General features: G+C 42.7%; 1 protein-coding gene across 1 annotated transcript; it reads left to right on the forward strand.

Annotated features, from left to right (window-relative positions):
- Nucleotides 1-15084: 15084 nt before the first annotated feature.
- On the forward strand, nucleotides 15085-21065 carry LOC311253734 (uncharacterized protein; the record flags this gene model as incomplete). Its single annotated transcript, XM_084384216.1, has 6 exons — nucleotides 15085-15122; nucleotides 15257-15335; nucleotides 15433-15885; nucleotides 18961-19260; nucleotides 19351-19461; nucleotides 21060-21065. The coding sequence occupies exons 3-6, from the start codon at nucleotides 15484-15486 to the stop codon at nucleotides 21063-21065; spliced, it is 819 nt and encodes a 272-aa protein (XP_084240342.1). The 5' UTR covers nucleotides 15085-15122; nucleotides 15257-15335; nucleotides 15433-15483.
- Between the last annotated feature and the right edge of the window lie 5912 nt (nucleotides 21066-26977).

The following is a 26977-nucleotide window of genomic DNA, read 5'->3' on the forward strand; positions in this document are numbered from 1 at the left end:
TATGTATACTGTATGTGGACTGCATGTACTGTGGTCTGTGTACTCGTACTGTGGTCTGTATGTATGCTGTATACTCGTACTGTGCTCTGCATGTATGCTGTGAACTCATACTGTGGTCTGTGAACTTGGTATTGTGTATTTGCACTGTGTACTCAGCATTCGTTCTATGCATTTCCTGCTGTGTATTTTGTGCTGTGGACTCGTACTGTGTATTTGTTGTTTGTACCGTGGTCTGCGTGTTGTCTCCTCTGTATTCGTACTGTATACTTGTTCTGTGATCTGTGTACTCATACTGTGGTCTGTATGTATGCTGTGTACTCATACTGTGTATTCCAGAGGTTCCGAGCCTTCCCAGCTGGCCTCCAGTGGGTTCCTGCCGGTTTCGAGAGGGTCCGCGCCTTCGCTGCGGGCTTCCAGAGGATTCGATCCTTTTTACTGTGGTATGTATACTATGTTCCGTGGTATGTATACTGTGGTATGTGGAATGCATGTACTGTGGTCTGTGTACTCGTACTGTGGTCTGTATGTATGCTGTATACTCGTACTGTGCTCTGCATGTATGCTGTGAACTCATACTGTGGTCTGTGAACTTGGTATTATGTATTTGCACTGTGTACTCAGCATTCGTTCTATGCATTTCCTGCTGTGTATTTTGTGCTGTGGACTCGTACTTTGGTCTGTGCACTCGTACTGTGTATTTGTTGTTTGTACCGTGGTCTGCGTGTTGTCTCCTCTGTATTCGTACTGTATACTTGTTCTGTGATCTGTGTACTCATACTGTGGTCTGTATGTATGCTGTGTACTCATACTGTGTATTCCAGAGATTCCGAGCCTTCCCAGCTGGCCTCCAGTGGGTTCCTGCCGGTTTCGCCGCCGGCTTCCAGAGGGTCCGCGCCTTCGCTGCGGGCTTCCAGAGGATTCAATCCTTTTTACTGTGGTATGTATACTATGTTCCGTGGTATGTATACTGTGGTATGTAGACTGCATGTACTGTGGTCTGTGTACTCGTACTGTGGTCTGTATGTATGCTGTATACTCGTACTGTGCTCTGCATGTATGCTGTGAACTCATACTGTGGTCTGTGAACTTGGTATTGTGTATTTGCACTGTGTACTCAGCATTCGTTCTATGCATTTCCTGCTGTGTATTTTGTGCTGTGGACTCGTACTGTGTATTTGTTGTTTGTACCGTGGTCTGCGTGTTGTCTCCTCTGTATTCGTACTGTATACTTGTTCTGTGATCTGTGTACTCATACTGTGGTCTGTATGTATGCTGTGTACTCATACTGTGTATTCCAGAGGTTCTGAGCCTTCCCAGCTGGCCTCCAGTGGGTTCCTGCCGGTTTCGCCGCCGGCTTCCAGAGGGTCCGCGCCTTCGCTGCGGGCTTCCAGAGGATTCAATCCTTTTTACTGTGGTATGTATACTATGTTCCGTGGTATGTATACTGTGGTATGTGGACTGCATGTACTGTGGTCTGTGTACTCGTACTGTGGTCTGTATGTATGCTATGTACTTGTTGTATCTACTCTGGTTAAAGGAATCACGCCTCTTACTGATGTCCACAACCAATTTATTTTCTCTCTTTGAAAGTTACGGAGCACTGTGAAAACTGCAACAAAACGCATTTTACATACATCACTTTCAGAAATTATTTTCCCAAACAAAACGTACACAAGTGTATAGAATAATTACCGTGTGCACCTGATTAGCCAGTAGTAGACAGTTTTCTCTCGTCTCTTTCTCTCTTCCCCAATTCTCACTCACAACTTCCAGCTCACATCTTATGTTAGTCCGACAGGAAGTAATCTCTCACCACTATTTTAACTTAAACATTTCATACATTTCAAGTCTGACAGCAGAACCATGAATTAAACTGCATTTAGGTTTCATCATATAATAATAATAATAATAATAATAATAATAATAATAATAATAATAATAATTCAGAAGTCAAATGTGATATCAACCCAACTTCGGTGTTGCCATGGTAACACATAGATGCTATGGCGAGCGTCAGCTACACTCTCACCAAATTACCTTTGATTAGCACAAATGGAGATGTGAAATACACTTACTCTTCATTAGATGATTAATGGTGATTTCTGAGTACTGTTCTGTTGTGTCCTTTAAAGGTGACTAAATGGTCTAAATGAAATGATAGTAACATGCTTTGGTCGAAAAAAACGTAGGATTAAGCACAGCAGGGTTCTTTACACACCAGTTTCACAGCCCTGCTCTAAGCGGCCGGTTTGAGTGCCTTTCCCTACTGCATGCGCCTCCCACCTCTTCCTGCCAGGAGGAAGACGTGAGGATGGCATCGCATGACCATGGCAACGAGCAATACACAACGCAAAGCAACTTTTCTGTGTCCGTGCCTGCATATAACTGATAGTAGCACAGCAGACATGTAGCAGGTAACCCCTGTCTCCGGCTCCAAAACAAAGTAGTGATTGCTTTACTGCAGATAACGTTTTGGTGCTCTCAGGTCTGGTCTCTCATGCCAGCAGCTAAGATTACACACTATGCCAATTACCTTACAAGTAAGCGAGTAAGGTAGCTGGCATAGTGTGGGAGGAGATACCCAGCGCGAGGGCTGGAGTATTCAAATCAGTCCGGGTCGTTTAGAGACTCAATTCCTGACTCCGATAGGAAGGTAGGAAGGTCCCGTCCGGGCATGTAGGTTCACCAGAACCCACACGCCTTGTTGAGAACAGTCTGTCAATCGCATTCAGTGACCAGCTTAGCAACTCCATCATGGACCAATTGATTCTCCTTAGTGTCTCGATTTACAGGAGTCAGCTGAGTTCTTCACACAAGTTGACATTTGTGCTTTTCAATGTCAGCTATTGTTTGGGTACAATTGGTTTATTAAATCATATAATTTGAGTATTTTTGATTTGATAAATAATTGATTTGTATGTTCCCTGTAATTGGCATAATGTAGAATTCTCAAAGCTCTTTTTTGGAGTATTAGCAGGGCATGTGTGTTGCCTTTATAAGTGTGTCCCCAAACCTCTGTACAGTATTGTAGGTGTGGAGAGACTAGTGTGCAATACAACAGATAAAGTGCTTTCTGATTTAGTAGTTTTTGTGCCTTCCAAAGTATGGACACACTCCTGGCCAGCTTACTTTTTAAGTGTCTTATGTATGGCTTCCAACTTAACATGTCATCGATAATCACTCCCAGCACTTTGTTCTCACTAACCCTTTCAATATTCACTCCATTAACTTGAATGTTAATACTCTTCTTGTAGCCTTTTTTCCCATACAGCATGTATATAGTTTTCTCTAGATTTAGTGATAGTTTATTTATATTAAACCACATATGAAGCTTGGCCATTTCATTATTGACTGTTTCCACTAATTGGTTCAAGTCATCCCCAGAACAGAAAATATTAGTATCATCTACGAATAATATTAATTTCAGAATATTGGATACTTTGCATATGTCATTTATATATAGTATAAACAGCTTTGGACCCAGAACTGACCCCTGTGGGACCCCACAAACTATGTCCAAGCAAGTTATTGTGTTATCACCCATTTTAACATATTGGGATCTCTTGTGTAGGTAGCTCTTGACCCATTCCAGTACTATACCTCTAATACCATATCTCTCCAGTTTAGCTATCAAAATATCATGGTTAATGTTGTCAAATGCTTTTTTCAGATCTATGAAAATTCCTATTGAATGTAGTTTTTGGTCAGCAGCATCAGTAATGATTTCCACAGACTCAGTTAAAGCTAGAGCAGTCGAGTGGTTTCTTCTGAATCCATATTGGCTATCGTATAGCAGATTGTGTTTGTTGATGTAGTTGTCTAGCCTATTGTTAAATAGTTTCTCTAGAGTTTTTGACAGTTGTGGCAGTATTGAGACTGGTCTGTAATTAGTAATTTCGTGTATGTCACCTTTCTTGAACAGTGGCACAACTTTTGCAACTTCATTTTGGTGGGAAATGTCCCAGTTTGAAATGACAGGTTGCAGATATGTGTTAGAGGTGAAATGATTCCATCTAATACTTTCTTAATTAGCGTCATGTCGAGGTCATTGACATCAGTGGATGTTTTTGCTACGCATTTGTTGACCAGGTGTCTAATCTCTATGTCCTTCATTGGTGTGAGAAACATTGTGCTGGGATTTCTGCCTCTGTCCTTATCAAAGTGGTCCCATTGTAGGGATGAGTCAGGAATGTCCTTGGCTAGATCTGGCCCCACATTAACAAAGAAGTTGTTGAATCTTTCTGCTATGATTCTCATGTTATCTTCCTTCATGGTATTATCCTTTAAGTCGGGAGGGTAGCTAGGTTTTGTATTTTTATTCTTGATCACATCGTTTAGAGTATCCCATAGTTTTTTGGTATAGTTCCTGTTTTCTGCTAGTAGATTACTGTAGTATTCTTTCTTGTGATCATTTAGGATGCTATTTAGTTTGTTTCTATATCGTTTGTATCTCGTTTCTGACTGGTCCGTCCTTAATTTTATGTACAGGGTGTTTTTCTTCCTGCAGGCATTTAGCAATGTTTGTTAGCCATGGTTTCCCCTCCTTATTTTGATTTGTCTTTTTTTCACAGGACAGTGTCTGTTATACAGCGTTTTAAATACTTGCAAAAAGGAATCATATGCACCATTCACATCTGTTTCATTGTAAACATTGTTCCAGTTTTGCCTCAGTAGTTCATTTTTCAGTGTATTCATTCCTTCTTCAGTCCTGACCCTTCTATATGTGTTTTTGTTCAGTGTCTGTCTCAGTGTTTCCAGTCATAGATGGCAAAGATTGGTAGGTGGTCACTTGTATCATTTATCAGTAGTCCTCTTATTATGTCATTCCCTATAATATAATATAATATAATATAATATTAGTGAAAATATTGTCGATTAGAGTAGCACTGTGTGTTGTGATCCTGCTTGGTCGTGTAATGAGAGGTTGTAAGCCCATCGTATACATCATATTAGTGAACTCATCAATCACTGTATTTTGTTTTGGGTTGAGTAAGTAAATATTTACATCACCACAGATAAAAACCCTCTTTTGGCTAGTTTCTGAGATTATTCCTCCCACACATTCATTGATAGCTTCTATTTTTGAATCTGCTTACCACTATATTTCTACCTTTTGTCACAGATTTCAATTGTCACACATTCCATTAAGTGCTCAACAGCTTTAGACATATTTTGTACAGTCTCATACTTGATGTTATTGTCAATGAACAGGGCCACTCCTCCTCCACCTTTGTTTCTTCTGTTAACACAAACAAGTTTATATCCATCCAGGCAAAAATCTGTGCCTTCGTCTTCATTAATCCATGTTTCCGACACCGCAATGATGAAAGGATTTTTGAAGTGATGTTAGGTATTCCTTGATGTGGTTGAAGTTGGTCTATAGACTCCTGCTATTAAAGTGAATTAGACAGTTTCCCATCCATCTCAATGCTCTCGTTGTATTGATCTTCAGTGTAGCACTGGCATTTCTCAGTCATGTTAAAGTAGAAGTGATTATCCGGGTCAATTCCTTCATTCGGTTCTGTTAAGGTGTGGTTCACATGTTGATTTGTAATCAGCTCCTCACTTTCATGCTCAGCAATCCTCTCTGATATTTCCATCATCTTTTTAGTCTGTGTAAAAACCCTTGACCTTTGCTGTGCTGTAGTTATGGAGTGTTCGTGAGCCATACCTTAATTGTTGAATTTCTCCAGTTCGTCCTCACTCCTGATTTGTATTATTATGACTTCTTCTGCTGAAGATCCATTTGTTTTGATGTGGATTCTGCAGTTTGCCGTCCAGGTGTGGTGAATCTTGCCCCCTTTCTTCAGTTGGCGAGCTTTTCTGGCGATGTCAGCATTCTTTTTGATGAGATTCTCGTTGATGTAGACATCCGAGCCTTTGAGCTTCCTGCCCTGCTTCAGCAGTGCTGTCTTGTATTTTCTATTGGTGAATCTCAGCACGACAGCTCGCGTTCCAGACTCTTTCCTCCGGGGTAAGAGGTGACATACTTCCACATTGTTGAAATCCACATCGATGTCTTTGTCAGCCAGGAACTCAGACACCTGCTTCTCCACAGATTTGGTATCCGATTCATCAGGCTCCGACGACCGGTTGGCCGCAGCCGCCCTTGCGTATGTCTGATGCTTAATTTTGAGGCCAGTCACAATCACCTCATTGAGTCTTCCCTGCTGTTCCAGCTCCTCCACTCTGTTCCCCAGCTCCTTTAGCAGCTGGTCTTTTTTTGCATTCTCTTCCTGGAGCTGTTTGATTTCAGCTATCACCTTTTGGAGAGGTTCCATCTTCTTCATGATTTCGGTCATGCTTTCCTTAAGCTCCTCTCTCATCGCCGCCAGGCTTTCATTCATAGCGTCCAACATTGACTCAGCTTCGGCGCTATTCTCCGACCTGGTGTTTGTTCTAGGTTTCCCCATTTCCTCTCACTTGTCTTTTTCTCCTTTTTTCACTTTCCTTGTAGTGCAAGTTATCTCAAACTTGGCTCTGCTGCGCTCTGTTGCTGCTTGCAGCTCAGCCGCTTCAAGGGGACGTCCCTTGAAGCGGCTAATGACCACTTTTAGCTTAAAGGAGACATTTAATCAATGACTAATCTTTCCCCCTTTTAGCTTCTGAATGGGTCTTTGAACGATGGATGGCTGGTTGAGGCGTTCACCCCCTTTTCCTAACTTTCGTTCTCCAACTTGCACTGTCACTTTTTGTACCAGTCCACCATCATCTTCACGTGCTTCAACAACCTTAGCAATTTTCGATTCATCGCGAGGGACGTCCTCTTCTTTGATGATTACAATATCACCCACATCCATGTTACGGCTTGGCGCATGCCATCGCTGTCATAGAGCAATGTTTGATAGGTATTCCTTCCTCCATCCGTGCCAAAATTGCTCTGACAGGTATCGAACCCTTCTCCACCGTTTTTTAGTGTACAGGTCTTCCTTGATGAACTTTCCCGATGGAGGGAGTGGAACAGAAGATTTCATTGTGATCAAGCGATTTGGCGTGAGTGGCTCCAAACTTGTGGGATCGCTGATGTTGTCGACAGTGAGTGGGCGGTTGTTTACAATGGACATAGCTTCCTAAAGGAATGTCCTTAAGGATGTATCGTCCACCCTTCCAGCACTGCTGGCAAGGACTGTGCTCAGTACACTTCTCGCTGTCCTGATTTGGCGCTCCCAGGCACCTCCAGCATGACTTGAGTGCGGCGTATTCATCTGGAAGTCACACTGATTGTCTGCCAGGTATGCAGCCACTCTTTCCTTATTGCGTTCTTTCAGAGCCTTTGCCATTTCCTTTCTTGCTCCCACGAAATTAGTGCCCTGGTCCGATCTAATGTGTCTAACAGTTCCACGGATAGCGACAAAGCATCGGAAGGCATTGATGAACGCATCGGTCGTCATATCCTCCAACATTTCTATATGCACTGCTCTGGAACAAAGACATGTGAAGAGGAGGCCGTACCGTTTTTGTTCCTTACGACCTTGCTTGGTATGGAAGGGACCGAAGCAGTCCATGCCACAGTAAGTGAACGGTGGTGTAGGATCAACACGGTCACTCGGTAAGTCCACCATCCGTTGTTCCTCTGGCGGTGCAAGCACCCTCCTGCACCATACACACTGCCTGATGTATTAGGCTACAGCTATACTTCCACGCACTATCCAGTAACCGTTGGCTCTTAGTCCATTGAGAGTTTGTCCTCTGCCTTGGTGTTGTATTTTATCATGATGATGTGCAATGATGAGGTTTGTGACAGCGCCATCTTTAGGAAGGATTACTGGGTGTCTCAACTCAAAAGGCGCAGATGCCTTTCTCAGTCTTCCTCCCACTCTCATTATACCATCTTGGAGAAACGGGTCAAGCTGAGTTGGTGGTTGCAAGGCAGCTTTCCTGATTTCTCACTGAGCATGTCCAACTCCTCTTGGAAGGCATCTTGTTGCGCAAGCTTAATGAGTCAGTGCGGCTTGCCTTCTCTCTTTCACCTTTTTAAAGGTTCCGTGGTCTTGATTCTCTTAGCCAACCGCTAGATACAAGCAATGACATTGAGCGCTGTGGTCCATCTTGAGAACCTTGACAGGTGTCCTTGGATGTCAAACTGCCTTATAGCCTCAGTTTTCAGCACCTGTGTAATCCTCACCTCCGGATCTCCCACCAACAGCTCTGATGTGACCTGGTTTGTGGTTATCTCTCTCCCATAAAATCTTAGGACCAGAGAGCCAATTTGAGTTGATGAGGTCGGCCACCTTGAGGCCTCTGGAGGGATCGTCAGCCGGATTCTCTCCTGTGTCGACGTAGTGCCACTGTCTTGTTAGTGGTTTCTCGAATTCTCTGGACACGGTTCGCAACAAAAGCATGAAACCTTTGTGCTTCATTGATGTAGCCAAGAACCACTTGAGAATCTGTCCAATAATATTCCTCATCGATCGTGAGCTCCAGCTCCTCCCTTAACATGTTGCTTACGGCTGCTGAGGTTACTGCGGCAGTTAGCTCCAACCTTGGTATTGTGACTATTTTGGTTGGCGCGACTCTCGCTTTGCCCATGACCAAGGAGCAGTGCACTTTCTCTTTGCTCAACAACCTGATGTAAGAGCACTGGCTATATCCTTGACTGCTCGCATCAGAAAAATGATGCAGTTCAACTCTCTGGACCTCACCAAAGCTATCAGGTATGAAGCATCTTGGAATCTTGATCTTCTCAAGGTTTTCCAAATCCTTCATCCAGTAGTGAATCGTCCCACCCCATACCTCTCTGACACATCTCCTGCAGTACTCTTTTTTTTCTTCAAGGATAAATGGAGCTAGAAACCCCAAAGGGTTGTATAAAGAGGCCACGATTGAAAGAATCCCTTGTCATGTCGCTGATTTCTCATCAAGTATCACCTTAAAGGAGAAGCTGTCGCTTTCAATGTTCCATCTTACACCTAGCACTCTTTGCACTGGTAAGTCATCATGGTTGAGATCAACATTTTTTATCTCCACAGCGCGTTCTGCAATGTCAATGGAATCTAGTACCTCTCGGCTATTTGAAAGGAATTGTGAAGGTGCAACTGTCCTTTAGCACACACAACTTGGGCTTCCTTCACTAACTCAATTGCCTCACCAACCGATTTCACGCTTATGAGGCCATCATCGACGTAGAAATGCTTCCTGATGAAGCTAGCTGCAAGGGGCACTCTTTCTCATTTTGACTAGCGAGGTGTTTCATGCCATAATTGGCGCATCCAGGGGAAGATGATGCTCCAAACAGGTGCACCTTCATGCGGTATTCTGTGGGTTCTGAGTTTGTATCCCCGTTTTCCCACCAGAGAAACCGCAAATAGTCTATCTTCTTTGCTGACATGAAACCTGTGGAACATTTTTTCCACATCACACATGACTGCAATGGGATGTTTACGGAAACGGCACAGTACAGCTGTGAGACCGTTTGTAAGATCGGGTCCTGTTAGCAGATAATCATTTGATGAGGTGCCTTTGTACTTTGCAGAGCAGTCGAAAACAACCCGAAACTTGTCTGGTTTCCTGGGGTGGTAAACCCCTTGATGTGGGATATACCAGATTTTCCCAGGCTCTGGTTGGGTGTCTACTTTCTCTGCATCCTCATCCTTAAACGCCTTCCGTAAACCTCACATAGTCGTTTTTGAAACTTGGGATCCCTGTCCAGCTTCCTTTTGAGGTGCTTCAGCCGAGCCAAAGCCAGCTTCTTATTGTCTGGGAGGTGAGGACGTACCTTAAAGGTAAGAGGCATCTCAAGGTGACCATGCTTGTTTTGCTTGATTCTTCCCTTTTAAAATCTGCAGGAAGCAAATATTCAGAAGATGGTGTTATAGGTGGTGGCTCTCTGACAGATACTCGATGACAAAGACCAGTCACCTCTTTAGCAGTCGCACGCTGTGGTGCGCTTCCCACAATGCTCCAACCAAGGTCAGTTTTAATAGCGTAGGGCTCAGTCACACCCAGGGATGACCTTCCTTGGAATTAGCGCTCTGGAGCAGTCATAGCCAATCAATAATCCGACACCACAGTCCTTTAATGGGGGTATCTCTTGGGCTATGTTGACCAGGTGTTTCCATTTGTTGGCTGTTTGACAAGTGGGGATATGTGCGCGGTCAAGAGGAATGAAGTCTCTCGTGTAGGCTGGAGGTAAGTTGATGGAAATGTTTGAGGAGAGACCTCTGACTTTGAGATCACATACTCTTTGACTCTGCACAATTGAATCTTTCCCCATCATGGTGGAGAGCTTCAGCTTTACTGGTTCCATTGCTGCCTGTAGCTTTTGACAAGAACCAGTGTTTTTTTTAGATAACTTAGCTTTGGGGGGGGGATAAATTAGTCAATTTTAGGCATTTGGCCGCGTCATCCTCCAGCGCCTTTCTTTTTCTTCTCTCTCTCCCTCTCGGCACCGCCTTTCCTCTTTTTTTTACCCGGGTTAGGGTCCATCATCGACGAAGCCTCATCTCCTCTCCCGGTCCACTCGCTACACACACACACCGCAGCAGGTACCAGAGAGAGAGATGCAGGCCAGCAGGCCAATCATAGGCCGGCGCTTCGGGAATACTCCCGGTTCTCCCTATGGCCAGTCCGGGCCTGTTCCACACATGGCTCTGTTTCTACAGTCTTTAGAATTGTGACCTTTTCTCAGACACACAAAACAGTTTATTTTCATGTATAATTTTTTTTCTTTTCCTGCAGACATTTGTTAGCTTTTTGCATCTATGTATGGAGTAGTTTTCTCCACAGCAAATACACTTGCTTATGTTTGAGTTTTGTAGCGGTGTGCTCCATTGCTTTGATTTTCCAGCATCTTTCAACCGGATTTCATTAAGGTCTGGTTTGGATGTGGAGCTCGATGAAACTGGGGCCTTCACATTTGTTTCAAACGTATTCGCTTTTGAGCGCTTCATCTCTCTTGCTGGTGTCTCTGCAGAGTGCCTTTAAGCATGTAAGGATGACACTGGATTACATGCAATATGTGCCTCTTTAGCGACAAATGAAGCAAACTCATGAAAGCTTGGATAGTCACGGCCTTGATCCAGCTGCTCTGTGACGCAATTCCACCTGGATGTCACCCATTCAGGAAGCTTGACCAGCACTTTCTGGTTCTCCTCGCAGTCGTTCAGAACCTGTAAACTCTTCATGGGACATGGCATTACTACATGTTTGGAGAAAATCACAGAATTCTCTCAGCTTGACACTCTTTTTCCACCGATCCTTGGCTTCTCTCTGAAAGCCCGTTGCACTGCAAAGGAATGGCCATATCTGGCGTTCGACCTATTCCATGCTTGTTGATAGGCTTCTTCGTCTTTTCTGTAGAAGCTGCCCTCAAGAAAAGATTTAGCTTCCCCTGCTATGTACTTTTGCAGGTAGAACAGCCTATCTGCAGGATTAGAGCATCGTCTTTCTATAAGAGCTTTAAAGCTTGTACTCCATTCTGTGAACTTCAAAGGATCACCTGAGAATACGGTAGGTTCTGGGGTTGGAAGGCGAGTGAGAGCTAATGACTCTTGTAATGCCTGGACTAGGGATGTCTCATTTTTTTTTACAGCTTGCTGTTCTTGGCCTGGGATGGAGTGAGTGAGTGGGTTCGTATCATTAACTTTGCTGCATACAGGACTGCATGATCCATCCTTTCCTTTTGTCTCTTCTTCAGTGTAAACATTTAGTTTGCTTGAATAACATCAATGTCTCTCTGATTTTCACTTTTTTCACCTGCTTCAATGGCAGCTTCCATATCAATTTCAGCTCTCTTTGCAGCCAACTGAGCAGCTGTTTCTGCCCTCTTAGCCGAAATGCTAGGTGACTCTGAGAGATGGTCAGAATGGTGGCAGCTGCGTGCAGTAACTCTGGAGGCTGCGGATCCATATATGGACCTAGCATAGTCGTTATCAAGTAGCATGCGTAACCTTGATCTTTCTGCCTGAGCATCAAACTCATCTCCTCCTCCAGTGAGGCGTACTCATTAATTGCGGTAAGTCTGCTGTCACAGCTGAGCATGCATCAACTTTCCTCCAAATTTCTTGACTTGGTGTAGTTTGGAGTCGGATGGTATCGTACAGCTCCTTTAATTGGGAACCAAGCTTCTCAGCTCTATCCAACATATCATACATGGCGCCCTCAGAGCACTCTTGCTTCAACCTTGTACGAGTAATAATAATAATTTTATTTATATACCGCCTTTCATACATGAAATGCATCTCAAGGTGCTTTAAACAAATCATCAAACAATTAAAAACAGTATTAATCAACAGTCGGGCAGTAAAAATACACAGTGACAACAAAACAATAGCAGTGATAAAACAAAAAAACAATCATACAAATAAAATTAGGCCAAGTTAAAAACAAATCAATTTGAGGAAAAAATAAAAAGATAAGATACCATACTCAGATCCCTAATTATATGCTCTTTTAAAAAGGAATGTTTTAAGTCGATTTTTGAAAATAGAGAGAGTATCTGTCCCACGAATTTGAATTGGGAGTTGATTCCAGAGAAGTTGGGCCCCGATAGCAAAAAGCCCTGCCTCCCATACTACTTTTTAATACTCTAGGCACAGCCAGCAAGCCTGCATTTTGGGATCGCAGAGTCTTATTTGGGTGGTAGGGAACTATAAGGTCCTAAAGATATGAGGGTGCCTGACCATGTAGTGCTTTATATGTTAGGAGGACAACTTTAAAATCTATTCTAGCAGTTACTGGGAGCCAGTGTAGAGAAGCCAAGACAGGAGAGATATGGTCTCTTTTTCTCGTCCCAGTCAGGACACGGGCAGCAGTGTTTTTGAACTAATTGGAGTGTCCTTAGTGACTTACTCGGACAACCCGACAGTAAAGAGTTACAGTAGTCAAGTCGTGAAGTCACAAATGCATGAATTAATTTTTCAGCATCCTTTAGAGATGGAAGGGATCTGATTTTGGAAATGTTACGCAGATGAAAAAAGGCAGTTCTTGAGATTTCTTTAATGTGAGAGTCAAATGATAAATTCTGATCAAAAGTAACACCAAGATTTCTGACCGTGAGGGCTGAAGTTAAAGAGATGTCATTTAAAATAACAGTATCATTGACTAGATGTTTTCTAAGATGTTTAGGACCCAGTACAATAACTTCAGTCTTATCTGAGTTGAGCAGCAGAAAGTTACGAGTCATCCATATTTTAATATCCTGCAGACAAGCTTGAAGTTTAGAAATTTTGTTGGTTGCGTTAGGTTTAAAGGATAAGTATAACTGAACATCGTCCGCATAACAATGAAAATTAATGTCATATTTTTTAATAACGCTACCAAGAGGAAGCAGATATAAAATGAATAGAATTGGACCAAGTACTGATCCTTGTGGAACGCCATAGCTCACTTTGGTGTACAAAGAGGATTCATCGTTAACATGTACAAACTGAGTTCTGTTAGATAGGTAGGATCTAAACCAGCTTAATACCTCCTTTATATTTTTCCATTTCTCATATGTTACTTTAAATTTCTTATTTTGAATTAACTGTTACTCTTTCAGTTCTTGCATTTTAGGTGTTAATCGTCTTTCACGAGAGGATTTTCTTTTTTTCCTCATCTAACTCTCCTGTATCTTGCCCTTGTGACATGACATTAGACTGACTATCACCATTTTGAGACATTTTGAACTTTCACTCAAAAGTGACACCTTAATATGTAGTTAGTACCTGAAATTAACTTTCCCAACTTGATGAAATCAAGTAATATTGAGCAGTCTTTTCAGCAAAACAATAGCAGTTATTTTTAAAGCATTCAATAGACCCCTTTTTTTCCCTTTTTTTTTTTTTGATGTTCAGGATCCCTTTACTCCTGTTTGTCGAGATTAAACGGTAGTTTATGTTCTATCCATCGATTTCCTGAGGCATAATAATTGCAGTCTGACCTGAGGACTCACGTTGTAGCCCGAAACTGCTCCACGGCGTGTCCGCTGAAACCTGCAGCTGCTGCTGGATGTGTAGCAACGATGCCTGTAGCTCGCTGCAGGATGAGAAACACCACCGCCCGCCAAAACCTGTAGCTTGCTGCAGGATGAGAAGCACTGCTGCCCACCGAAACCTGTAGCTTGCTGCAGGATGTGTAGCACCACTGCCTGGAGCTTGCTGCAGCCTGTAGCTTGCTGCAGCCTGTAGCTTGCTGCAGGATGTAAGCACTGCCACTCGTCTTAGCTGTAGTCGGATGAGAAACTCTGAAGCCTTGTGATGGATTAGGACACATTTTCACTGTATCTACTCTGGTTAAAGGAATCACGCCTCTTACTGATGTCCACAATCAATTTATTTTCTCTCTTTGAAAGTTACGGAGCACTGTGAAAACTGCAACAAACACAATTCACATACATCACTCTCAGAAATTATTTACCATACAAAACGTACACAAATATACAGAATAATTAACGTGTGTGCCTGATTAGCCAGTAGTTTCTCTCGTCTCTTTTTCTCTTCCTCAATTCTCACTCACAACTTCCGGCTCACGTCTTACATTAGTCCGACAGGAAGTAATCTCTCACCACTATTTTAACTTAAACATTTCAATAAAGTCTGATGGCAGAACCATGAATTAAACTGCATTTAGGTTTCATCATAAACTTATGTAATAATAATAATAATAATAATAATTTGTATTTTGTGCTGTTTACTTGTTCTGTGGTCTGTGTGTATGCTGTGTACTTGTACTGTGGTCTGTATGTATGATGTGTATTCGTACTGTGGTCTGTATGTATGCTGTGTACTCATACTGTGTATTCCAAAGGTTCCGAGCCTTCGCCGCTGGCCTCCAGTGGGTTCCTGCCGGTTTCCAGAGGGTCCACGCCTTTGCTGCCGGCTTCCAAAGTATTCAATCCTTTTTATGTGGTATGTATACTATGTTCTGTGGTATGTGGACTGCATGTACTGTGGTCTATGTACTCGTACTGTGTATTCTTTGTTGGTACTGGGGTCTGCCTGTCTACTCTGTATTCGTACTGTGTAGTTGTTCTGTGATCTGTGTACTAGTTTTGTGGTCTGTGTACTTGTACTGTAGTCTGCGTGAATGCTGTGTACTCGTACTGTGTTTTCCAGAGGTTCCGAGCCTTCCCAGCTGGCCTCCAGTGGGTTCCTGCCAGTTTCGCCGCTGGCTTCCAGAGGATTCAATCCTTTTTTACTGTGGTATGTGGACTGCATGTATGCTATGTACTCGTACTGTGTATTGATACTGCAGTCTGTATGTATGCTGTATACTCATACTGTGTATTCGTACTGTGGTCTGTGTGTATGCTGTGTACTCGTACTGTGTATTCCAGAGGTTCCGAGCTTTCGCCGCTGGCCTCCAGTGGGTTCCTGCCAGTTTCGCCGCTGGCTTCCAGAGGGTCTGTGTACTTGGTACTGTGTATTTGCACTGTGTACTCAGCATTCGTTCTATGTATTTCCTGCTGTGGTCTGCATGCTGTGTACTCATACTTTGGTCTGTGTACTCCAGAGTTTTCGAGCCTTCGCCACTGGCCTCCATCAAGTTCCTACCGGCTTCCAGATGGTCCCTGCTTTCACCGCCGGCTTCGGGATGGTCCAAGCCCTCACCGTCGGCCCCCAGTGGGTTCCAGCCGGCTTCCAGAGGGTCCGAGCCTCCACTGCCAGCTTCCAGATGGTCCCTGCTTTCACCGCTGGCTTCCGGATGGTCCAAGCCCTCACCGTCGGCCCCCAGTGGGTTCCAGCCGGGTTCCAGAGGGTCCAAGCCTTCGCTGCTGGCCTACAATGGGTTCCAGCCAGCTTTGCTGCCGGCTTCCAGAGGGTCTGTGGCTTCGCCACTGGCTTCCAGAGGGTTCCTGCTGGCTTTGCCGCCGGCTTCCAGAGGGTTCCTGTTTGCTTTGCCGCTGGCTTCCAGAGGGGTTCCAGCCGCCTTCACCGCAGGCTTCCAGAAGATCCTCGTACTGTGGTATGTATACTATGGTCGGTGGTATGTAGACTGTGCTATGTCTATTGTGGTCTGTAGACTGTATGTGGACTTGACTGTTCTGTATACAATTTATGTAGACTATATGTATACTGTGAACTATTATGTGGACTTATGTGTGTGCACTGTGGACTTATGTGTGTGCACTGTGGACTTATGTGTGTGCACTGTGGACTTATGTGTGTGCACTGTGGACTTATGTGTGTGCACTGTGGACTTATGTGTGTGCACTGTGGACTTATGTGTGTGCACTGTGGACTTAGTTGTGTGCACTGTGGACTGTTGTGTGCACTGTTATGTATGCCATGTATGTGCACTGTGGACTGTTGTGTATACTTTGTATTCATACTGTGGACTGTTGTGTATACCGTGTATGTGGATTTATACCGTGGATTGTTATGTATATACCTTGTATTCATAATGTGAACTATTATGTGCACTGTTGTGTGCACTGGACTATTATGTGGACTGTGTGTGGACTGTTATGTATATTGTGGATGTATACCGTGGACTGCTGTGTGCACTGTTATGTATACTTTGTATTCATACTGTGGACTATTATGTATACCGTGTATGTGGATTTATACCGTGGACTGTTATGTATATACCTTGTATTAATACTGTGAACTATTATGTGGACTGTTGTGTATACTTTGTATTCCTACTGTGAACTATTATGTGGACTGTTATGTATGCCGTGTGTGCACTGTGGACTATTATGTAGACTGTGTGTGGACTATTATGTGGACTGTGTGTGGACTGTTGTGTATACTGTGGACTATTATATGGACTGTTGTGTATATTGTGGATTTATACCGTGGACTGTTATGTAGACTGTTGTGTGCACTGTTATGTATGCCATGTATGTGCACTGTGGACTGTTGTGTATACTTTATAGTCATACTGTGAACTATTATGTGGACTGTTGTGTATACTTTGTATTCCTACTGTGAACTATTATGTGGACTGTTATGTATGCCGTGTGTGCACTGTGGACTATTATGTAGACTGTGTGTGGACTATTATGTGGACTGTGTGTGGACTGTTGTGTATACTGTGGACTATTATATGGACTGTTGTGTATATTGTGGATTTATACCGTGGACTGTTATGTAGACTGTTGTGTGCACTGTTATGTATGCCATGTATGTGCACTGTGGACTGTTGTGTATACTTTATAGTCATACTGTGAACTATTATGTGGACTGTTGTGTATACTTTGTATTCATACTGTGAACTATTATGTGGACTGTTATGTATGCCATGTGTGTGCACTGTGGACTGTTCTGTGGACTGTTGTGTGCACTGTGGACTATTGTGTGCACTGTGGACTGTGTGTGGACTGTTGTGTATACTGTGGACTATTATGTGGACTGTTGTGTATATTGTGGATTTATACCGTGCACTGTTATGTATGCCATGTATGTGCACTGTGGACTGTTGTGTATACTTTATATTCATACTGTGAACTATTATGTGGACTGTTGTGTATACTTTGTATTCCTACTGTGAACTATTATGTGGACTTATGTATGCCATGTGTGTGCACTGTGGACTATTATGTAGACTGTGTGTGGACTATTATGTGGACTGTGGACTGGTGTGTATACTGTGGACTGTTGTGTATACTGTGGACTATTATGTGGACTATTGTGTATATTGTGGATTTATACCGTGCACTGTTATGTATGCCATGTATGTGCACTGTGGACTGTTGTGTATACTTTGTATTCCTACTGTGAACTATTATGTGGACTGTTATGTATGCCATGTGTGTGCACTGTGGACTGTTGTGTGGACTATTGTGTGCACTGTGGACTATTGTGTGCACTGTGTGTGGACTGTTGTGTATACTGTGGACTATTATGTGGACTGTTGTGTATATTGTGGATTTATACCGTGGACTGTTATGTAGACTGTTATGTATGCGCACTGTGGACTGTTGTGTATACTTTGTATTCATACTGTGGACTGTTGTATGCACTGTTATGTATGCCATGTATGTGCACTGTGGACTATTATGTAGACTGTGTGTGGACTGTTGTGTATACTGTGGACTGTGTGTGGACTGTTATGTGGACTATTGTGGATTTATACCGTGCACTGTTATGTATGCGCACTGTGGACTGTTGTGTATACTTTGTATTCATACTGTGGACTGTTGTATGTACTGTATGTATGCCATGTATGTGCACTGTTGTGTATACTTTGTATTCATACTGTGGACTATTATGTGGACTGTGTGTGGACTGTTATGTATAATGTGGATTTATACCGTGGACTGTTATGTATATACCTTGTATTCATACTGTGGACTATTATGTGGACTGTGTGTACCGTGGATTCATATTGTGGACTGTTATGTATATACCTTGTATTCATACCGTGGACTGTTATGTGCACTGTTGTGTATACTTTGTATTCATACTGTGGACTATTATGTGGACTGTGTGGACTGTTATGTATATTGTATGTGGACTGTTATGTATACCCTGTATGTGGATTTATACCGTGGACTGTTATGTATATACCTTGTATTCATACTGTGGACTGTTATGTATATTGTGGAGTTATACCGTGGACTGTTATGTATACTTTGTATTCATACTGTGCACTTTTGTGTATGTGGACTGTTGTGTATACTTTGTATTCATACTGTGGACTATTATGTGTACTGTGGATTCATATTGTGGACTGTTATGTATATACCTTGTATTCATACTGTGGACTGTTGTGTGCACGGTTATGTGTACCGTGTCTGTGCACTGTGGACTCTTGTGTATACCGTGGACTGTTATGTATATTGTGGATTTATACTGTGGACTGTATGTATTCTGTGGGCTGTTGTGTATACCGTGTATGTGCACTTCGGATTGATACGTATACCGTGGACTGTTTTGTATACCGTGGATTTTTACTGTGGTCTGTGTGTATGCTGTATACTATGTACTGTGGTCTGTGTACTCTATTCTGTGTATTCGGTGTACGTACTGTGGTCTGTGTATGCGGCATTTGTACTGGGTACTCGTTCTGTGGTCTGTGTATTTCACGCTGCAGGTCGTACTTTCGTCGCCGGCTTCCAGAGGGTCCGTGTCTTGGCCGCCGGCCTCCAGTGGGTTCCAGAGAGTTCTAGCCTTGGCCGCTGGCTTCCAGAGGTTTCTAGCCGCCCTCGCCGCCGGCTCCCAGAGGGTCCAAGCCTTCGCCGTCGGCCTCCAGTGGGTTCCAGCTGCCTTCACCGCCGGCTCCCAGAGAGTCCGATCATTGGCCGCCGGCTTCCAGAGGGTTCTAGCCGCCCTTGCCGCCCTTGCTGCCAGCTTCCATTGGGTTCCAGCCCCCTTCACCGCCGGCTTCCAGAGGGTCCAAGCCTTCGCCGTCGGCCTCCAGTGGGTTCCAGCTGCCTTCACCGCCGGCTCCCAGAGAGTCTGAGCCTTGGCTGCCGACCTCCAGCCGCCTTTCGCTGCCGGCTTCCAGAGGGTTCTAGCCACCTTCGCCTCCGGCTTCAGAGGGTCCGAGCCTTCGCCGCCGGCGGTCCGTGCCTTTGCCGGGGGCTTCCAGATGGTCAAAGCCTTCGCTATTATTTCTGTTGTTTATTTCCTTTTATAGGAAAACCACACCTAATTAAGTTTGCAATCATGCTCAATCACCAATAAAGAATTTAATTGAAACTGAAATACTGGACTATGAATCTGACGGATCATCTATGGTGGGTTCGTTTCCCCACACCGGCAACAGTCTCTTCAGGATAGCCACAGTCAGCCAATCCTTCTTTTCATATCCTGTGGACTGTATACGTATACTGTGTATGTGGACTGTGTGTATACAGTTTATATATACAAAGAGTGCTGTGGGTGGGACATTTAGGGAGACTTTATAGGTATATATCATTGCTTGTATGTATTACAGTATACTATACAGTATAGTGCAGCGAGCAACATCTACAGATTAAAGTTAATTTGTGTGTATCTGTATCTGACCCAACACATGAAAAGGGACACACACTGGACCTCATATTGTCATTCGGTCTGGAGTTAAATGTCATTGAGATTGTTGACACACACATCTCCGACCACTTTGCTGTTTTATTCAATATCACACTGCCTCATCCCCCGGTTAAATTGTGCACCACGGAGCTCCGTGTGCGCACAATTAACCCTTACAACTGCCTGCGAATTCTCTGCAGCCTTTTGCGACTCTGTACTGCAGGATCACGACTGTGGTCTCACTCTTAATGAGCTCTTGGACATGTTTAATGGTACCTGTATTGACATATTGGAGTCAGTGGCTCCCTTTAGGTGCAAACGCTCTAAGCGAGTAGGAGAGCCTTGGCTTAATGACACCACTCGCACGTTAAGACGCACATGCAGACCTGCTGAGAGAAAGTGGAAAAAAGATCATCTACAAGTTTCCATAGAAATCTTAAATGAGTGTCTGATCAAATATCAAAATGCTGTCAAATTTGCTAAAAGTCAGTTTCTATCCAATCTTGTGTCAGCTAACAACCATAAGCCTCAGTTTCTCTTTAGTACTTTGAATAATATTTTGAACCCCTGTGATCACAATGCTATTATTCCTTCATCCAAACTGTGTGAAGATTTCTTGAATTTCTTTATTGATAAAATTTTCTGTTATTAGGTCCTCTCTTTTGCCGTCTGCATCAGATCCTGCTGTCCCTCCTATATGCCCTGCTGTCTTTGAGAATTTTGAGCAAGTCTCCCTCCCATCTTTAACTGATATTGTACAGCACCTCAGGCCTTCCTATTGTCCTCTTGACAGCACCCCCCCCCCCCCGCCTTTTTAAGGAGGTTTTCCATATCATTGGCCCTCGTGTTATGGACCTGATGAATTTATCTTTGATGACCGGCTGTGTTCCAGCTGCTTTAAAACATGCTGTGGTCCAGCCCCTCATCAAAAAGCATAACCTTGACCAAACAGTTTTATCAAACTTTAGGGCCCATCTCCAAGCTTCCTTTTCTTTCTAAGGTCTTGGAGAAGGTGGTATATGAACAGCTTCAGTCTTTTATTGATCAAAATGGTATCTCAGAGAAGTTCCAGTCTGGGTTTAAGTCACGCCACAGCACAGAAACCGCGCTTTTAAAAATGTTTAATGACCTCCTTTTGACAGCTGACTGGTAACTCTGCTGTCCTGGTCCTTTTAGATCTGACAGCTGCCTTTGACACAGTGGATCATAAAATTCTTCTGTCACGTTTGAACACCTGTGTGGGCATTAGGGGCACTGTTTTTAAGTGGTTTCAGTCCTACCTCTCAGACCGGAGCTTCTCTGTTCAGCTTGGCCAGCATTTTTCAGCCACTTCCCCTCTAAGTTGTGGAGTGCCCCAAGGTTCTGTTTTGGACCCACTCCTTTTCTCGATATATATGTTGCCTCTGGGATCCATATTTAGAAATTACAACATCTCTTTTCATTGTTTTGCCAATGATGTACAAATCTATTTACCCCTAAAGATAAATGGGCAAGCCTCTGTTCAGACTCTACTAGACTGCCTTAAAGATATCCAAACTTGGATGGAAGTTAATTTTCTGTCTTTAAACAAAAACAAAACTGAAATCATTTTATTTGGTCAACAAAATCTGCTTGATGGATGTGACGGCGCCATTGGCTCCCTTAAGTTTTACTGTCATCCTTTTGCAAGGAACCTTGGTGTTATTTTAGAGAGTGACTTTAGGTTTGACAAGCAGATATCCTCCATAGTCAAAACAAAGCTTCTTCCAACTAAGGCTGTTGGCAAAAGCAAATGTTTATCTCCCAAAAAATGTATTTGAGAGATTAATTCACACCTTTATTACATCACGTTTAGATTATTGTAATTCCTTGTTTGTTGGCCTGGACCAGAAAGCACTGCGCCGCTTGCAGGTTGTTCAAAATGCGGCTGCCCGCCTGCTGACTGGAAAGAAAAAATGCGAGCGCATTACTCCTGTCCTTGCATCTTTGCACTGGCTGCCTATTAATTTTAGGATTCAGTTTAAAATTTTATTAATTGCTTTTAAATGTATGAATGGTCTGGCACCACCTTATTTATCTGAGCTTTTACAGTTGCACACCACTGCTAGGGCACTTAGGTGCTCCTGGCAGTACCCAGGTCCAGACTCTCCACTCGTGGAGACAGAGCCTTCTCAGTCGCGGCTCCTAAGCTGTGGAACAGCCTACCTCTCCATGTTAGAGCTGCACAGTCCGTTGAACATTTTAAAACACTCCTAAAAACGTATCTTTTCTCCTTGGCGTTCACTCCCAGCTAAGCAAGCAATCTTGGCTCTCTCTTTTTCTTTCCCTCTCTCTCTCTTTTTTACTCCTTTTTTATTCTCTCTTTTTAATCTAAATTTGTTTTAAATTGACTACTATCCCTTATGTTGTTTTAATTATTTGTTGTAGTGTTTGTGATTAACTTTGTTGTGCTTTTGCAATTGTACAGCACTTTGGTCAACTGAGGTTGTTTTAAATGTGCTTTATAAATAAATTGTGACTTATCTTGTGACTTGACTTGACAATAAAACTGTGTACAGGAGAGTGAGAACAGAAGTATCGATAACAGCATTCAAAAATGACCTAATGGTGCAAAACTGGGATATTGTATACAATAGCAATAATATAAATAGTGCATATGATGAATTCTTAAAAATATTTAAAACACTATGATAAAAATTAATAGGAAACTAAAATATGCTGATCATCCTTGGATCACAAAGGGTTTGCAGAATGCCTGCAAAAAGAGAAATACACTGTACAGAGAAAGTATGAGACAGAGAATCAAGGAGGCAGAAAAAAAATATAATATTAGTTAACTTGTTTTTATATTTTTTATAAGAATAGCTCCGAAAGAATAGTATACAAACTATTAGATGATAAGAATAACATTAAAGGTATATGGAACATACTGAAGACTGTAATAAAAAATAGCTCTAAACAATTAAGTTATCCTAAGTATTTTACGATATGAATGAAGTAGTTAACAGCTTTAATAAATTTTTTGTTAGTGTTGGACCTGACCTAGCAGAACAAATCTTGACCCAGTGCAGGTGGTGGGAGACAGCAGGATGATGGCCAAGCTAACATCGCTGCTGGTGGAGGAGTCCCACCCCCTACAGGCCACTATCACAGCACTGGTCAGCTCCTTCAGTGACAGGCTGATACACCCCAAGTGTGTGAAGGAGAGGTATCGCAGGTCCTTCCTTCCTGCTGCTGTCAGAGTCTACAACCAGCACTGCTCCCAGTAGACCTCACTGTGCACTGTACAATAAAAAACTCTGCACATATCCACACACTTTCTGGTTTGCACAAATTGGACAATTTTTAATATCCATATTTATTATTTATTGTTTGTAAATAAAAATATCAACTGTTTAAACTTACACTGTCCATATTATAAATAATAAATACTATGTCATAATGTAAATACCAATTTCATATTGTAGATATTATGTATATACCAGTTAAATTCTATTTCTTATGTCTTATTATATTGTTTATGTTTTACTTTTATTACTGTTTAAGTGTGATACTGTCCTTTGGCTGCTGTGACAAAGAAATTTCCCCATTTGCGGGACAAATAAAGGAATTCTGATTCTGATTCTGATTCTGAAATCCCAGATCCAGACATTTCCAGACAAAATGACAATAGCAAAGATCATACCTCTGTACAAAACTGGGAACAAACACCAATTCACAAACTACAGACCTGTGTCATTACTATAGATTCTCTTAAATTCTAGAAAAACATTTCAATAACCGACTGGACAGTTTCATAAATAACACAAATTACTCACTAAAAGTCAATATGGATTTAGATCGAACAGAGCAACATCACTGGCATTAATCGATTCAGTTGAGGAACTAACAAATTCAGTAGACCAAAAAGAGTATACAGTTGAGATATTCATAGACCTAAAAAAAAAAGCTTTTGACACAATAAACCATGATATATTATTCAAGAAACTAGAACGGTATGGAACAGTCTGGAGGGGACGCTCAGGGAATGTCCAAACATAAACCAGTTTTTAAAAAAAAATAAGGAGATGATTTTTACAAGGTACAGAAATGAGGCAGGTGTTTGATAATCAATAGGGGTATATTGTTTTTAAGTATTTCAGTGGTATTATTTATTAAAAGGGGGTGGAATAAAATAAGTTTATCCTTCCTCCCATTCCTTTTCGGATACGTAAACAGAATTTATAGTTTTCAGTTTATGTTTACTTTGTACATGATAATTTTGGTTTTTACATGTTCGAAATAAACTATCTATCTACACGGTACACTGTGGTCTGTGTGTGTATGCTGTGTACTGTATACTGTGCTCTCGTTCTGTGGTCTGTCCACTCGTACTGTGGTCTGTGTATTTCGTGCTGCGTGCTTGGTGCTGTGGTCCGTGCCTTCAAACGTAAAGAAGTGTACATCATGCATGGTGTTACGGCCCCGCATGTGTGTGTATGTTATGTCTTTTTTTTGGTCTCCCTCTCCTGCTCAGTCGCTCCCCGGCCCCGGATCAGGCTCCTCCGTTCTCCCCGATTTCAATTCATATTCGTACAGCTGCCATTCCGTCAAATTAATATCCGAGTAATTATAATGTAAACTAACGTCAGTTCAAGAGATTATACTTAGCCTAGCCAAATGTTTAACGACCTGTATTTTGGTTGATTTTTGTATTGTTTTAACTTCAATCAAGGGACAACTGACGAAACCGCAGCTCTCATAAAATGGAGAGCCGCTAACGAAGCCCTCTTCACCAGATGGAGGAATTCGTCTAAAACCGGATGGGAGTGAGTAAGCTTTTTATGTGTTTTTATACGAGGAGCAGTGGTCCGGTGGTGTGTTTGTTTGTGCCAGACTTCACAGCCTCTTAAAATAGTTTGATGCAACCTAAATGAATAAAAGGAAAATATAGTATAAAGCTAAACTAAATGTTTATAATACTACAAATCAAATAAGTAGTGTGAATTGTAACCTGGTGAACAAAAATGACTTAAAGTGCCACAAAGTACAAGTGAAGGGCAACAGCAATAGTACAGGTGTAGTTATCAACCTAAGTGATATACTAGTTTGTACTAACAATATTAACTATATATTATCAATATAACTATTGATGAAGTATTTGTATTTACACAGACATTCACTATATAATATGATTGCACTTACATGCATGCAAGGAAGAGAATAGAGAATCCCTATTCTACATCACATTCAGTAGTCTCTGTCAGCTTGTGTGTTAGTCACTGTAATATCTTTGTTAACGTGTTCTCAATGTGTAATAATATGTTTAAGTTGTCCTTTTTTGTGTGAATGTGTGTGCTTTATCCAGAGTCTTTGTGAGAGACAGTGCTGTGCCTGTCACCCCCAAACAGGCGCAAAAGAAGTGGAATAACCTGAAAGAAAAGTACAAGGTACCACCATTCTATCTACTTTTCAGTAAACAAGTTGGACATGGCAACATTCATTCAGTGAATTTTTATTTTTTTAGGAGCTTAGGGACCCACCAACGGGGAAAGGGGTGGAGGCAGGAGGGGTGACAGCTGCCACCTGGCCATGGTATGGTCAGATGGATGCCGCACTCCAGGGGCAGCACTCCATTAGTCCGCCCCTGGTAGTTGCGGCCAATCTGACCCCCGCTACAGGTGGTGTTGTCACCCTCCCGTCCTCTGCCCCTCCCAGAGAAGGGGAAAAGCCACCAGGTCCCAAGAGGGCCATGGCCAGTGGGCAGCTGATGGACTTTCTGAGAGAGCAGGCAGAAAAAGAGGGAGAGAGGGAGAAGAGGGCAGAGGCGAGGGAAGAAGAGAGGGAGAGGGCAGCAAGTCAGAGAGCTGACAAGTATTTGTCTCTCTTTGAGAGGCTTGTGGAGAAAATGTAAATAGTGTATATACGTAGTAGTTGTAGGTAATTTTTAAATGTAGTTCTTTGTTGTTGTTTTATTGTTATTCTGTCAATTAAATAGTGTGAGTATTGAGTTGTGAATGAAGTGGTCTCAAAGAAATTCGAAACGCAACTGGACTTGGTTATCTGTCAAATCAAATCAAATCAAATTTTATTTGTATAGCCCAAATTCACAAATCACAGTTTGCCTCAGAGGGCTTTACAATCTGTACAGAGACGACACCCTCTGTCCTTCGACCCTCGATTCGAGTGAGGAAAAACTTGCCCCAAAAAAAAGCCCTTTTAACAGGGAAAAAAAAAATGCGGAAGAAACCTCAGGAAGAGCCACAGAGGAGGGATCCCTCTCCCAGGACGGACAGACGTGCAATAGATGTCGCATGTACAGAGCAGATCAACGAGATCACAATGTATACAATTATAATGGATGGTTGACAGGAATGAAAGCACATAAAGAGGCATCACAGCAACAACAATGAAATGCACATGGAAATGTGATTACTAGTGATAACAGTAGTAGTGGTTAACGGTAAGGATAGTATGTAGTAATGCATTACAATGATAGTAGTGGAACGTATGTAACAGAGATATGACTAATATTAGCGACAGTAGTGGTGGGTGTCAGGCAGGGTCATGGCAGTAGGCGCATCCATGATCAGGCAGGGCCATAGCAGTAGGTGCATCCACGATCCACGACCAGGGTGCGGCCAGGATCCATGGGAGCCTGTAGGACTAGAAAGCACAAGGACTTCGGGGAAGAAGTGAAGTCAGTGACATGCAGAGATGGGGCATGTATACAGGCATAATGTATACAGATGGAGAGGAGAGGAGGAGAGAGAAGCTCAGTGTGTCATTTGTCCCCCGGACTAGGCCTATAGCAGCATAACTAAGAGCTGGTCCAAGACAGGCCTGGGCCAGCCCTAACTATAAGCTCTATCGAAAAGGAAGGTCTTAAGTCTACTCTTAAAGGTAGAGAGGGTGTCCGCCTCCCGGACCAAAACAGGAAGATGGTTCCACAGAAGAGGAGCTTGATAACTGAAGGCTCTGGCTCCCATTCTGCTTTTGGAGACTTAAGGAACTACAAGTAATCATGCGTTCTGGGAGCGTAGTGCTCTAGTTGGGTGATAGGGTAGTATGAGCTCCTGGAGATATGATGGTGCCTGACCATTAACAGCTTTGTAAGTGAGGAGAAGGATTTTAAA

Source organism: Pagrus pagrus (genome assembly GCF_965226575.1).
Source record: "Pagrus pagrus genome assembly, contig: HAP1_SCAFFOLD_39, whole genome shotgun sequence".
NCBI lineage: Eukaryota > Metazoa > Chordata > Actinopteri > Spariformes > Sparidae > Pagrus > Pagrus pagrus.